Source organism: Amblyomma mixtum, chromosome 8, assembly GCF_055824585.1.
Source record: "Amblyomma mixtum isolate Tamu chromosome 8, ASM5582458v1, whole genome shotgun sequence".
Classification (NCBI taxonomy): domain Eukaryota; kingdom Metazoa; phylum Arthropoda; class Arachnida; order Ixodida; family Ixodidae; genus Amblyomma; species Amblyomma mixtum.
Window position 1 is genome coordinate 30,330,709 of NC_143019.1, and position 15,311 is coordinate 30,346,019.

The 15,311-nt window shown below is 49.2% G+C and overlaps 1 protein-coding gene across 1 annotated transcript in view; it reads right to left on the reverse strand.

Annotated features, from left to right (window-relative positions):
* The window catches only part of LOC149331889 (uncharacterized), a 37,659-nt gene that overhangs the window by 19,564 nt on the left and 2,784 nt on the right, over positions 1-15,311 (reverse strand). Inside the window, exons 3-7 of the mRNA XM_089557431.1 lie at positions 13,391-13,509; positions 5,590-5,707; positions 3,621-3,788; positions 1,595-1,726; positions 722-885 (exon numbers count right to left, since the gene is read on the reverse strand). Coding sequence (XP_089413557.1) covers positions 722-885; positions 1,595-1,726; positions 3,621-3,788; positions 5,590-5,707; positions 13,391-13,509 — 701 coding nt within the window. The remainder of the gene's footprint in view (positions 1-721; positions 886-1,594; positions 1,727-3,620; positions 3,789-5,589; positions 5,708-13,390; positions 13,510-15,311) is intronic.

Below are 15,311 nucleotides of genomic sequence, written 5' to 3' on the forward strand. Positions count from 1 at the left end.
AAACGCTGGTAAGGGCCGAGCTCTTCATTCCGTGTGATTCGTTTAAGAGCGCAATAAAGGTTTGGGCACAGGAGGTCTTGCTATTTATTGCTGCAGCGGACCTGACAGAGCATGTGTGGGCCACAAGTGCATCCCGCAATCACAATAATTCCTTCACTAATTCTCTATTTTTGAATGCAGGTACAATTTTAACGGCAGTTCTGCGGTACGGCAGTGATTGTAGTACGTCACACTATTGAAAAAATATTTGATCGCTGCATAGGCTATTTATATCAGCTAGATCAAACCATATTACACTTCTGTAGACCTCCGGTTCATAAAACAAACAAAAAAAAACATACCATTTCCTTCGAGGCACGAATACAATAAAATCATGTGCTAAAACATCCGCACAGGTCTCTATATCATATTTGTTGCGATTGTCATCTAATAAAGCACGTATAGCCAACTTGAAACGGGCACCACTTCAACATCTAAAACAGTGGCGGGTAGATCTGTACGACTTCTACATGTCAAGTTATAAAAACACTTCAGCTCGGTAGTTCACAATCGCAGCAAGTCCGGCGACAGCACACCATTATATAGTGAGCCTCTCGCTCTTCAGATGGCGCCCGAGTTGTATAAAACAGAATACATGTATCCGCTGTAGTGGTTGGAGAGCACGTGCTGACGTGTAGACGATGTCGCACATGCCCTAGAAGATAAATTCTTCATGTGTCACGTGTTCCGACGCTGCCATTCTTCGCGGAAGAAGTGCCTGAAGGCCCTCACGCGGCCAAACGGACCCCCAGGAATGCAGCTTCTTGTTGTGTCCGTGAGATGCACGTTGATCAAGTACCACGTAAAGTTGACACGAGTCTCCGGCGTCTCCATGACTAGCTTGGCCTGCAAACAGGGGTGAGAGGAATCTAGTAGGTGCACCATCTTACTTAGTTTACAAAATAACTTTACTCCTTATTTCATGCCAGGATTCCCGTTTGATATTGGCTGCAGTGCAAGGTGGTGGAAGTACATACTTGGCATTTCTTAACGCCGTTGAGAGCTAATTCCAGAATTTTGACGCTACATATGCATGTAAGCGGCAGCCTATTCAGCGGTGTGGAAAAATAAAAATAAAATATGAAAAAGAAAATAAATAAAAAACAAAAGGTGCGCCAGGAAAAGCTTTCGCCTTGCAGCACTTTAGAGAGCCAAAGTGCACCCTGAATTTTTTCTCGTGATCCTCCCAAAATTTTAACAGGGAAGTCAAGTGAGTTCACTGAGTTTGTAATTTTTCATTGTCATGACAAAAAAAAAACAGAAAGAAATCCAAGTACCGAAACAAGTAAACTGATACAAAACAAGAAAAAATGATTGCAAGGTGTGTGTCCTTCTTTTGACCCTCCTTTTATCTGCGCTGTTTTCATGAAGGTAAGTTAAAGTTTGGAATAAATCAGGGTTACATTTCTTTCAATGGCACCGAGTCTTACGATTAAGACCTCATTATAAACTGATTCTTCTTGGGTGATAAGACCACGGGAATGTGATATGGGGGTTAGGATTTTACATCAGGCAGCAAGTGGATGCGGCATAGCGCAAGCAAGGATTCTCTCACCTTTTCCTTCATGAACTTAGTTGTCTCGTATGTTAAGAGATACCAGTTTCTGGTCCTCAGGTTCGATTCTTCATCGTTGAGTGCGACAGTGACCCTCTCGCTGTTGAGCCCCTGTTCTATACCGACGCACGCCTGAGGGAGAGAAATATGGACGTCGCAAAAAAGAATTTTTCCAAGCGTTTACAAGAAGCTGTGTGACGTGCTAAAGACAGCACATGCTGCTGCCTTTTGATAAGAAATTTTCGGAGACCCGGGCTTCCTTAACGATCGCAACGCGCACATGATCACGTGCTCACAAGCGACCCTGCTTTCACTGGTAATTCCGACAGCCTAGTGAGTCCATCGATCGCGAAGGAAGTGTATTCACAATTCATTCCAGATGAATTGCTGAATATGGAGCGACATTTTGTGCTCATTTCTGTGAGTATCAGTGCGCTTGCTATACGCTTGAATATGCTTACAGCGGCGCATGCCATTTTTAGTCGAAGAGTTCAGTCGCCTCGAGTAGTCTACGCGTCGAAGAAAGTAAAAACGCATGTGCCATCCGATAAAGAGAAAGAGACGCCCAGTACATGCAAGAAAAGATCAATCTCTCAGGGGCATGGTTTCAAGGCAAGTAAATGAGTACAACTTTTCAAGTCCGGTAGCATGAAAAAATATATTTGCACTCTGAAAAGGCAGCATAGCCTGTTGTCTGCCTGGAATTAGTGCGGAAAAATGTTTACATATATTCTGGTCTTCATTGTGTAGATAGGCACGCTTAAATCTCTTCCACTTTTGTAGCAATTTTTCGATGCATTTCTTCGGTAAACTTACATGTGTGATTTCCACGCATTCAGAGTCGAGCAAGGTTGTACTTATATTCGTTATCAAATGTGTTCCGCAAGTTTTGAATTTAAACCAGTTGTAGTGCCAAAATCCGCTGCTTTAGATGAACGTTGCAGATTGCGCACAATTCCATAAAATAGACTCAATATAACAATTACTACAAATGAAAGCATTTGAACCATAAAGAACACGAAGTAGAAAACAGCTTTAGCAGAAAGCATGATCTCTTAAAAGTCACAAAGGGCCAGAGTACACAAGCATAAAGCCAGATGGAATAGGATATATAGGTTTCAATGGGTGTTCCAGTACGGAACCTCTTTGCATATGCTGAGAACACTACTCGTTTGAAGGTGACTGCCCATGTTGGAGGTCCGCTTTCCTCGCCGGAACCAGAGACAGCAATCCTGGACTTACTAACGGTCTAAATTCCATGTATACACCTGAAAATATGTGCCGCTTTTACTGGTATCCGATTAAATTTTTAAAGGGCTACAGTGTAAGGGAAATTAAAAGAACTCCTGAAAGGTTCACAGACGAAATCTCTAACGCTCAATGAAGAAAGTTGTCTGACTTTTTGCATCTTGAGTATTTGGCTAGTGCATTCATGGGCCCAATCAGGGCTTCCACCTTTAGATAGTCTTTGTTATATCTCGCGAATGCTGTAGAACTCGTCGATGTTGCACGCGGTGTTGTCCTTGGTCTAGCAACCTATCAAAGATAGTGACGAAAAAATCAGCTAATTGTTGAGTGCTCAAGAGAGGGTGTCAATAAATGTAATAAGGGATACTCACATGTTCAAGTTCAAGGATATAATCGCCTATGCACATGGATTGAAACTATCATGTAGTCACAATGAAGGCCAAATTGTGGACGAAACGCTGGCAATAATTTCCTCTTAGAAGCTTCACCTTTTCCACGCGCGCGCGCACGCACGCACACGAACACACACACACACACACACACACACACGCGCGCGCGCGCGCACGCACGCACACGAACACACACACACACACACACACGCACGCACGCACGCACGCACACACACACACACACACACACACTCGAAATACAGGCCTCTTACCCGGGAAGCGGATGCTCTAATTCAACGACAGAGCGGAAAGTGATGCAAACGGTGGTTGCACAATAAGTGCAAACTACTTGGAGCCCATCGGGAAGCGAATAGGAGGATAGTGCTTGCCTGCGAGTAGTCCGAGACACTCATGGTCATGCATTGCTTGTAGAGGCCGTCGCCTGGCCTTGCAGGTCTTCCATCGGCTTTGTACACCAGCACACCCATTTGGAAGGAGAAGGCAACAGTCAGATCCGGTGCCCCGAAGCTCAACTTGACCATTGGCAAAGCCTTCTCCTGCGAATTCGCAAAAAGAAAGTTTTGGTAGGCCTCGAAAGCGCTGTTTCTTCCTAAGCTTCGATGATTCCCCTCCTGGTGTGAGGTGGCCTGGGGTAGATTAGCAGCAATGGTATCAGGTAACAGCTTTAGACAATGGTGTTCCTTTGCACTGCCGTCTACCTGTTACTGAAGCTCCTAGCGAAAGTTTTGAATTAGAAAAGGCAATTTGCGGTGGGCTTCGCAAGCCTCGGCTTGCACTTAGCTTGCTGTTGAGACGTAAAAGAAGCTCAAAAGAAAAATTAACAGGTTGGTTTCCAGCGTGTAATCCAAACTTTTGAGGGTCAGCTACAGTTTAGAATCAGATAAATATTTTCGGATATTGATCTTTTTGTTTCCCTTTTTCTTGCAAAGTGCCACAGCGGGAGGTTAATCCGGGCTTAATGAGGGCCCGAGCCACTGGACCACTGACCAACTCCCACCTATATGCATATTTCTCGCCAGCCGACCGCACGGCCTGTTGTTTTAAGGCGACAGCGTTAGTGGCCCCGTGTCGCAGAAAAGCCGGTGCCGTCGTCGTCGTCGGCGTCGCCGGCATTGGCAGTGAGCGAAAAATCCCAGAAGCCCGCTATTTTTCCTCTTCGCTTGGCGTGCACGTAGCGCCATCACACGGTGCCCACTAAAACTTCATCCTCGCAATATACACCCCTGCCCCAACAGATAGCGCGCGACGGCAACGCCTCCTAAAGCCCACGCCTCCCGCTCGTCTTGTTCGGGCGCAGTGAGGCCGTGCGGGGACGCAGGAACCACGCGGTGAGCGACGAACAACGCAGCGCACATCCAGAGCGCGTTAACCACGAAGCTTGTGGCTGGCTGCCTGTTCATTCGGCGCGAAAGCTATGCTGGCGTTTGTGGCATTGGGCTTGTCGAGAGGTCTCCTAGAGACTCCGAGCGATTTGTACAACGGGCTAGGCGCCGCCTAACGGCCGATGGCGTTCCGCGGACTCCCTGGCAGGCTGGAACACGCTGTTGCGTTCCACTCTTAAAGGCAAAGCTTAAGCGTCCTCCAACTTTTTTTTTCTACTCTCGCGGCCACTGTATCACCCTTTGAGCAGTTTTCAAATTTCACACTACTCTGCAAGGCCTTCTTTATTTATTTATTTATTCAAATGCCTCACGGGCTCCAACTGTAGTATCATGTCAGGGGGATTACATAACTGGGGTGCGAAAAAGAAGCAAGTAGAAGATGGTTATTTTAGCATCGTAATACGATAGCAAACAACCAACCAGAAACTAGAACTAAATTGAAAAACACACTACAGAACACACATCAGAACAAAATGCTGCTTATTTTTAATTTGAAAATAACATAATCTGAGATTTGAACGATGGTGTGAGGAAGACTATTCCAATAAATTATTGCACGAGGCAGGGCTGATGAGTTGAATGCAGTGGTACTTCTCGAAAAGCTTTTAAAACTGAGGTGACTATGCATTGGGTGAGATGTGCGGGCCGGTTTTGTAAGAGGTAGTGTGAAGGATTGATGGCTGTAAACAATTTTATGGAAGAGGCAGATAAGTGCTATTGTTCTGCGAGATTCTAAGGATGGAAGGGATAACGACGCCTTAATGTTAGTTATGCTGGAATGTCGGCAATAGTTGCGAGGAATGAAGTGAGCGGCACTATTTTGTACGCGCTTTTGTACGACTACCATGCTTCATCAAGTTCATGACGGGATACGGGTGTATGTGTGTGTGCGAACTTGATTGATATGTGTCGCACATATCGTGACACCTCCGCAAATGTGTGCTTGAAGACTTACCATTCCAAGCAGCAACGTGCTCGGGGTTTTCCATGCGCTCACTGGCAACGTAGTGCACTCAAACGCGTCGGGCAATGACAGAACGCTGGTGATTATCACAAGGATGTCCACTTCTGGTCTGAGAAACAATGAAAGCAAAACGAAAGCATCTTTTGTAGGAAAGCGCATCAATATATTAAACCGGCCTCCACTGGGGAAGACAAATAGATTGAAATTTGCTCGGTGCGCGGATAGACGGTTCTCATTCTGAGTAGAGTAGACGTAGTTTCCCGCGACGTAACGAATGCCTTTGCTTTTATTCTTCTTCCCGTGCTCCTGTGCACTGGATGTGTATTGAACGTGTCGCAGGACGAAACACATCCGACTTGTGAGCAATATTTATAATAATTATTAGACGCATGCTCGCGACAGAAGCGAATGAATGGCTCTACTTTCATTCTTTTGAAGGGGAAATCTCAAGGTAAGAAAACAGGGGATGGGGAGTGAGCAGGTGTTTCATACAGTGAGGAGAATGTAAACTGCAAAGTCTTGCACCCCATCTTTCATGTGAGTGAGGGCTGTCATCACGAATTCTCCACATATTTCTTACCTGAAAACTACCGGTTAAAACCTTTTAGTCGTTTGCAGCGAAGAGGGCAGAAAGGTAGGCAGCGCAGCAATGTTTAAAGGGATCAGGCAGCCACACAAGAGCGAATTGTCAATTGCTAGCTCTGCAAGCCGTTGTTTATATGAAAAAAAAAAGCAGTGCTGGAGACCGACTCTTTTTATTTTCACAGGTAGCAGAAATGCTGTTTGCTGATGAGTCGTAAGTAAAATGTATTTCAGTTCGTTCGCTTCCACATAACAGCTCTGTTTCGACCCAAAATTCTGGTGTTTTAACATTTGGCGCAACTAACGCTGGAAACTGTATGCCGCATTTTCACATCAACAGCCTATAAGGGATCACTGTGAGGTTGTTTTTTGGCTACCTGAATTACCATGCAACACCAAAAAAGTGTGTTATATTAGGTAGCACACACTTTTTTTTAGGTTTTCCAGATGAACCGAAACTTTAATAAAATAAGTGCGCTGTGCGGAGACGAGAGTCAGAACGGATCTTAGCGAACGCAACAGCAATTGGTACTAAAATCTTGCTCCCGAAACAGATGCCGCTGATGGGGAAACATCACATCCGGAACACCTTAGAGTGAATTCGAAGCTGCCATTTGACTAATGTTGCTGATATAAAGAAAAAGGGAAGGCAGAGTTAAGAAAACAAAGAAGACTGTGCCTATGGAGTGGATTCGATGGTCGCAAAATGATACGACAACCGAGGCGGAATAATGGCCAGTCCAAGTGTTAGTGCTTTACTAATGGGCCAGGACGAGAGGTATGACGAAGGATTAATGTGCTTCAGCCGGAAATTGTTGCCGCCCAGAGGTCATTTATTGGTGGTACTTATTTACTTGCCGGACTTATTTCATAGTGCAGGATTTCTCGTAAGTCGTCGTGGCGGAAACAGTTCGTGAGAGTTAGAGAAAGTTAGCCCGAGACGGGGGGGGGGGGGGGGGGGGGGGGATTAGTTAAAGACTCGAGTCCTGAGGGCCGCATGGCTAAGGAGAATTATCAGTGGCCAGCCATATATGAGAAACAGCGGATTTTCAAGGTGCTACCATGCAAAGGTCTGCGAGGATTCATTTGTGCGAAATGCAAGCGTTACTTTTGCATGAAAACAACTGTTTCACTAATTCCCGCCCAATGTGAGTTGCAGCTCGTCCACGTAAAGGAAACCACTGCAGAAAGCGTAAGTTGCTGAGTAAATGCATTCTTTGCACTTTACGCCTCTTGACGCTTTTTCTCGACTAACCTGCAAAAGTGCATACAATGGAAGCAAATGATCCGAAAGTTTTTGAATGTCTTCAGAACACAAACACAAAGTACTAAATAGGAACCAACTTTTTTCTTTAGATAAAAAAAAACTGATATGCTAAGAGGACAAGATACCTATACAAGGCTCAAGATGGAGTCCGCAATGCGTAAGGCTAAGAAAGAAAAGCTTACCAGGTATGATCATTCGTAGCTGTTTATGCGCACCCGTAACACTCAACAGCAACTGCATATGTTAGCGACATTTCCAATATGCTGCTGTAAGAAAGAGAGTTGGGGTTTGCTGCCCCAGCGGCTAGCGCCGACGAAGGAGGCGAAGAAGATAGAAGACGAAGCTGACGAAGCTCGGGTGCGCGCTTGCGAACGCCGGCCTGCTGAGAAGCACTGCTGGGACAGGGACTGTGGCCGTCCACACTACCTGTGCAAGTCCCCACATTACAGTTGGTGGAGGTGCTGCTTGCTCTTCTGGAGCTACGCCACGATGCCCAGGCTACCAGGCTCTACCACGACATCTGAAACTTCGGCCCAATCTGTTCCCACCGCTGTCATCTGTTCCGGTGCCGTCCGTCGGCGCGACCCTGCGATCTTCAGCGGTACTGACGACACCGATGTAGAAGATTGGCTGGCCTCTTACGAACGCGTGAGTGCTTACAACAAATGGGATGACGTCGTTAAGCTCACGAATGTCATCTTCTACTTGACCGATGTCGCCAATTTGTGGTTCCGCAACCACGAAGCGGATTTTACTACCTGGGCGGCTCTAAAAACCAGCCTGACTGACGTCTTCGGCCGCCCCGCTGTCCGAAAACTTCGTGCTGAACAACGGTTGCGCAGTCGTGCCCAGCAGAACGGCGAGAACTTCACGAGCTATATCGAGGACGTCGTTGATTTGTGTAAGCGGCTAAATCCATCTATGAGCGAGGCTGACAAAATCCGACACATTCTGAAAGGGATTGAGGACGATGCGTTTCAAATGTTGTTGTCTAAAGATCCCCAAACCGTCTCCGACGTGGTGTCTCTGTGTCAGAGCTACGACGAGCTCCGCAAACAGCGACATGTCACCCGCCGTACCACTTGCTCGGACGACACCATTTCGAGCTTGGCAGCAGGCAGTCCTGCCCACGATCAGCCGACACTTCTTCAGCACATCAAGCAGTTTGTGCGGGAGGAGGTGGCTCGTCAATTATCGCTGGTTACCTGCCAACCCGCTCCAACGCCATCGCTGTCGCCTTCTATTCAGCGTGTTATCCAGGAGCAGGTAGCTGAGGTTCTGCCGCCTGCCAATCCACCCCCTCTGGTCACTGCACCGCTGACATATGCGGAAGCAGTCGCCCGGCCACGACCTCAGCCGGTTATGCCTACTTATGCGCCACCTGTCAACGTATACCCTCAGCAGCAGCTCGCCCCTGCGCTGCCACTCACTCACCATCCTCTGCCTCGCACCGGTCCCCGCCCTGTGAATCCGTGGCGCACCCCAGATAACCGCCCGATTTGCTATGCCTGCGGTCTCGCTGGCCATGTGGCCCGCTGGCGCCGCACGCGCGGATCCCGTCCTTACTACTACGGGCGCCCACCGACGTACGACGTTCCGTTGCCTTCCGTTCCTGTCACTTCTCCTCTACCTCCTCAAAATCCCTCTCCGTCTCGCTCCGACTCCTACACCCGAAGCCATCGGTCGCCGTCTCCTCGACGCCGTTCGCTCTCTCCTATGCGCCGCCGGTCACCACCCCTCCAAACGGAAAACTAGGCGCCGCAGTTCCGGGGGCAAGAACTGCGCCGTCAACGACTGTCTCAAGCCCTATCACCGCTCCCATGAATGTTATTGAAGTCATCGTTGAAGGTGTTACTGTTGACGCGCTTATTGACACTGGTGCTGCCGTGTCCATCATTAGTCGCAACTTGTGCCGCAAACTAAAAAAAAGTGATGACGCCGCTTTCTGACCTTTCGCTTCGCACCGCCAGTGCCGACCCCATTCGTCCTCTCGCAGCGTGCACTGCCCGCCTCGTCATCCAAGGCCTCTCATACACCATTGAGTTCTTCGTTCTCGCCCGCTCCTCTCATGACATCATCCTCGGGTGGGACTTTCTGTCCGCGCACCACGCCATCATCGACTGTGCACGTGCTGAAATTGATTTGTCGCCGCTGTGTGATGCTCTTGTGGACGTCTCCCCTGTTACCGCCGCGCCTATTCTCGCCGCTGACGACGTCGACGTACCAGCTTTCTCTTCTATTTTCGTGCCGCTGACTTGTGCTGCCCTCTCTGACGCTACTGTCCTTTATTCACCCTCTCCTCTTTGTGCGCACCGCAAATCTGTCATGCTCCCTCATGCCGTGCTCACTCTTTCTGGTGGTTGTGCCGCCCTGTACGTCGCAAACCCGTTGCCATTCCCCACCACTTTACTTCGGGGAGAATCGCTTGGCACGGTTGATGTGATCGATCTCGACGACGCTTCTCCTGTCCTTGATGACCCTGACGCCCATGACATCAACGCCCTCACTCCTCCCACCGACGTCGCCGACCCGTCCTCCACGGATATGTTTTCCCATTCTGTCGATGCCGCTCTACCACCTCACCAACGCGCCCAGCTAATCGCTTTGCTGCAGCGCTTCCGCGCATCCTTCGACTCTCCTCAAGCACCATTGGGTCGTGCAACAGCGGTTCGCCACCATATCGACACTGGCACCCATGGACCCTTGCGCCAACGCCCCTACCGCGTCTCCTCCGCCGAGCGCCGCATCATTGATGACCAGGTGAACGACATGCTACATCGCGGCGTGATCCAGCCCTCTCACAGCCCGTGGGCTTCTCCGGTCGTGCTCGTCAAGAAAAAGGACGGCTCCATTAGATTCTGCGTCGACTACCGCCGGCTAAACAAAATTACACGGAAGGACGTCTACCCCCTGGATTGCCTGCAGGGAGCGGAATACTTTTCTTCGTTGGATCTGCGCTCTGGGTACTGGCAGGTGCCGATGGCCGACGTCGATCGCCCGAAAACAGCTTTCATCACGCCTGATGGGCTGTATGAATTTAATGTGATGCCCTTCGGTCTGTGCAACGCGCCTGCCACTTTTGAGCGTATGATGGACAACATCCTCCGTGGACTTAAATGGCAGACTTGCCTCTGCTACTTGGACGACGTTGTCATCTTCTCCAAGAATTTTCCGTCTCATCTTTTCCGCCTCGAGAGTGTTCTTCGCTGTCTCAGTGATGCTGGCCTGCAGCTGAACTTGAAAAAGTGTCGTTTTGGCGCCCGTCAGCTGACTATTCTAGGCCACGTCGTCTCCAAGGATGGTGTACTCCCGGACCCTGCCAAGCTCCGGGCAGTTGCTGATTTCCCGAAGCCCGCGTCCCTGAAAGAACTGAGAAGCTTTGTTGGACTTTGCTCCTACTTTCGCCGGTTCATCAAGAATTTTGCTGCCGCCGCGGTGGCTGAGCGGTTATGGTGCTCGGCTGCTGGCCCAAAAGACGCGGGTTCGATCCCGGCCGCGGCGGCTAGAATTTCTTTGGAGGAGAAATTCTAGAGGCCCGTGTACTGTGCGATGTCAGTGCACGTTAAAGAACCCCAGGTGGTCGAAATTTCCGGAGCCCTCCAATACGGCGTCTCTCATAGCCTTAGTCGCTTTGGGACGTTAAACCCCATAAATCAAATCAAATCAAGAATTTTGCTGCCGTTATCGCCCCGCTGACGCAACTTCTCGCTGGTAGCCACGACTTGTCGGCTTGGTCCCCTGCATGCGACGAAGCTTTTGCAACGCTGCGCCAGCTTCTCACTTCTCCTCCGATCTTGCGCCATTTCGACCCTTCCGCGCCTACAGAACTCCACACGGACGCCAGCGGCATTGGTCTCGGTGCTGTTCTAGCTCAGCGAAAACCTGGTTTCAATGAGTACGTCGTTGCTTACGCCAGCCGTACACTCACAAAAGCAGAGACTAATTATTCTGTCACAGAGAAAGAATGTTTGGCTATTATTTGGGCGATCACAAAATTTCGTCCTTACTTATATGGGCGCCCGTTCGATGTTATTACCGATCACCATGCCCTTTGCTGGCTGTCTTCACTCAAAGATCCATCTGGCCGCCTCGCTAGTTGGGCTCTGCGTTTACAAGATTACGACATTCGGGTCATTTATCGTTCCGGTCGTAAACACTCCGACGCCGACGCTCTCTCGCGCTCCCCTCTGACATCTGAGCCTGACCCACCATCTATTTCCGGCCTCGCACCTTCTCTTGACAACGTTGATATGGCTTCTGAGCAGCGCAAGGATCCTTGGATCACTTCTCTTCTGGAATTCCTAGCCAACCGCTCAGCGCGCCTCCCTTCTAGAGCGCTCCGACGTCAAGCCCATCACTTTGCCTTACGCGACCAGCTGCTGTACCGTCGGAACTACCTCCCCGATGGTCGCAAATGGCTGCTCGTGATTCCAAGGCATCTCCGCTCCGCCATTTGTGCCAGTTATCATGACGACCCACAATGCGCTCATGCCGGTCTGCTGAAAACTTTTACCCGCCTACGCCTTCGGTATTATTGGCGGGGCATGTACCGTTTTGTCCGCCAATACGTACGCTCTTGCCTGGAATGCCAGCGTCTCAAGAACCCGCCACCGCACTCACCTGCTCCTCTGCAACCTTTACCGTGTCCCGCCCGGCCATTCGACCGTGTTGGAATTGACCTTTATGGCCCTCTTCCCATCACTGCCGCCGGGCACCGCTGGATCATCGTCGCCATTGATCATCTCACGCGCTATGCCGAAACTGCCCCGTTTCCAGCTGCGACTGCCTCTGATGTAGCCGGTTTCATACTTCAGCACATCATTCTTCGTCACGGTGCGCCTCAGGAATTGCTCAGCGACCGGGGTCGCGTCTTCTTGTCCGGCGTCGTGGAAGCCCTCCTTCGGGAGTGTCATATCGTTCACCGCACGACGTCTTCGTACCATCCGCAGACGAACGGCATGACCGAGCGCTTTAACCGGACCCTCGGCGACATGATGGCCAAGTACATTTCTGCCGATCACTCAGACTGGGACCGCGTTCTACCTTTCGTTACATACGCCTACAACTCTGCAACGCAAGCCACTACTGGTTTTTCCCCGTATTTTCTTCTGTACGGACGCGAGCCTTCCTCCATCATGGACACCGTACTTCCTTACCGCCCCGATTCGTCCGAATTTACAACCGTTTCTCAGGCCGCTGCGCATGCCGAAGAATGCCGCCAACTCGCCCGTTCGTTTACTTCACACGACCAGCACCGTCATAAAAGCTCCCGAGCCGCTTCTCCCGGTCTGCCGCCGCCCTATCTTCCTGAATCCTTGGTTTGGCTTTGGGTGCCCTCCTCCAGCCCAGGACAGTCTACAAAACTGCTGAGCAAATACCAGGGCCCCTATCGCGTTGTTCAGCAGACATCGCCAGTTAACTATCTCGTGGAGCCCCTCTCGCCTTCGTCTGACCATCGCCGCCGCGGCCGTGAAATTGTGCACTTAGACCGCCTGAAGCCTTACTACGACCCAGCTATCGTCTCGTGCCCTTAGGCCGCCAGGATGGCGCCTTTTCATCCCGGGGGTATTGTAAGAAAGAGAGTTGGGGTTTGCTGCCCCAGCGGCTAGCGCCGCTGACGAAGCTGACGAAGCTCGGGTGCGCGCTTGCGAACGCCGGCCTGCTGAGAAGCACTGCTGGGACAAGGACTGTGGCCGTCCACACTACCTGTGCAAGTCCCCACATTACACTCCATACAAAATGCAGATATTTCAGAGCTCCGCACAGCTTACAATAAATGGACATAAATAACACGATAGCGGCATAGTTCACTGGCACTTATACTTATTTTTCTCACACCTTGTAGAAATATGTCGCAACGCAAAGCCACATAACTACTGAAGTGTTCACTGCCAGCGGGGTGTTGAGACCTGTTACCAGAGGTTTTCTCCGGCGAATACTCACGTGGCAGTGTTCCCGGCAAGGTACGATATCGACTCGATCCCGTCGGGATAACTGCGGAAGCCAATGCCTAGAATGACTTTGTGGTTCTTTCTGTCGTCTCCCAGAATCTGTCGGAACTTCTGCAATAAAAAGCGCTTTTTCTAAGCCTCTATTTCTTGTCTGTCTTGAAGAATAAGAAAAGCGTTGAAAAGATCGAAACAGAAAAATTCGATAGGCACATTGAAAGCAATGAGCAAATCATTTATTAATTTTTTTGTTTTGGTTTTGCTTTGTGGGATTTAACAAGTTCCAAAGCGACTGAGGATATGAGAGAAGCCGTAGTGAACTGCTCCGGAAATTTCGACCAACTGGGGTTCTTTAACGTGCGCTAACATCGCACAGCACACGGGCCTCTAGAATTTCGCATTGAAATACGACCGCCGCGGCCAGGATCGAACGCGCGTTTTTCGGGTGAGCAGCTGAGCACCATCATTACTTAGGCACCGCGTATTTTATTTCCATTCACAACAAATTATCTACTTGTTCTTAAATACTCTGAACACATTGTTTCGTACACCCTGTGGAAAATGCTTTGCCTAAGATTTTACCTTTACCTAAAGACCTGTTATTACTCTCGGCCGCTCGACTTTTGCATCTTTAAACAAAAAAGCACTGCGTCCTTAATCGCCATATATATCAATGTTTGCTCTCCTGATACCTTTTTCTAGGATAAAAACCCACGCTAGACCGAAAGGGTCACCTGAAGTCTACCACTCTTCCTTTTTTGACAGGCATGTTATATTGAGCGGGTGAAGTTGCAATGTAATTCATTGCTCGGGCAGGGCAAATGCGGAGCCTTGTGCATTGCGTTGTAAAAGAATGTAACGGTAAACATAATTAGCCCACATAATACAATCCATATTAGATAGGATGAGCCGTAAAAATGAGTGGTCATGGACTATTTGCATCATTCAGAAATTTTTCAATGACAATCGGCAGGAACAATCGGCCCTGCAGCCATTCTGTATAAATATAACAGGATATCGATGCCATCTTGCCAGGACAAAGTCCCTCACAGATCAATCTCATTGACGATAACCAACAGTCTTTCTCTTCTAATCACGTTGAAGGAAGAGCGACTGAGTCTGCTGTTTTGTTCCCCATTATTGAGGTTTATCTGGGCCGAAGATTATTCGTTTTACGCTAATAGCAACTCTCGCTTTCGGCAAAGTCCCGGTTTGTTTGTGTGTATGAAGCCTGCACGGTGCGGAAACATGTCCCGAGATTCGAAAATCCCGAGATTTGAAGATCTCCACCTACGAGATAGGCCCTACGAGATAGGCCCTACGAGATAGGCCCTCCACCCTCCATTCAGAATCCTGCAAATAGCATCATGCACCCCCTATACCCTTCAGTACCTTCCACCGCCAGTAGCCCATGGAGCATTGCGAAGTAAAGTCGAAATAAAGTTCGAAGACGCAATGTGATAGCGCGCAATGAAATGTGAAAGCTGCAATCGAAAGTTGTAACGTATATTTGTCGCATCACATCGTATAATCGCTGGCGCATTTCTTGACAGCGTCCACTGTCGAGTCAACTGTTTTCAAGCCTTGAGCTAAGCGGTATACTCACTGTCCTGAAGCCACCGGTTGAAAGACATTACGGTACTAGCTATGCCATTACTCGCTTAGAAAGTTTTATTCCAACAGTTGCCATCAAGATAGAGCCGTAATAATGGCTTTCCGGAAGACATGCTTCTCAACAAGTGCCAACCAATTGTGAGCGGCTTACCTTGACAACAGGAAATGCGGCCATCGCGTATTTTTCCACAAGTTCTTTCTCCCCGTAGAGATTCATGATAGCGTAGTGGTTCACCCTTTCCGTGCGCATCGCTGCTGTTAGCTCGTGCCGTATCTCTATAGAGTGGAGCATTTCTTTGTCG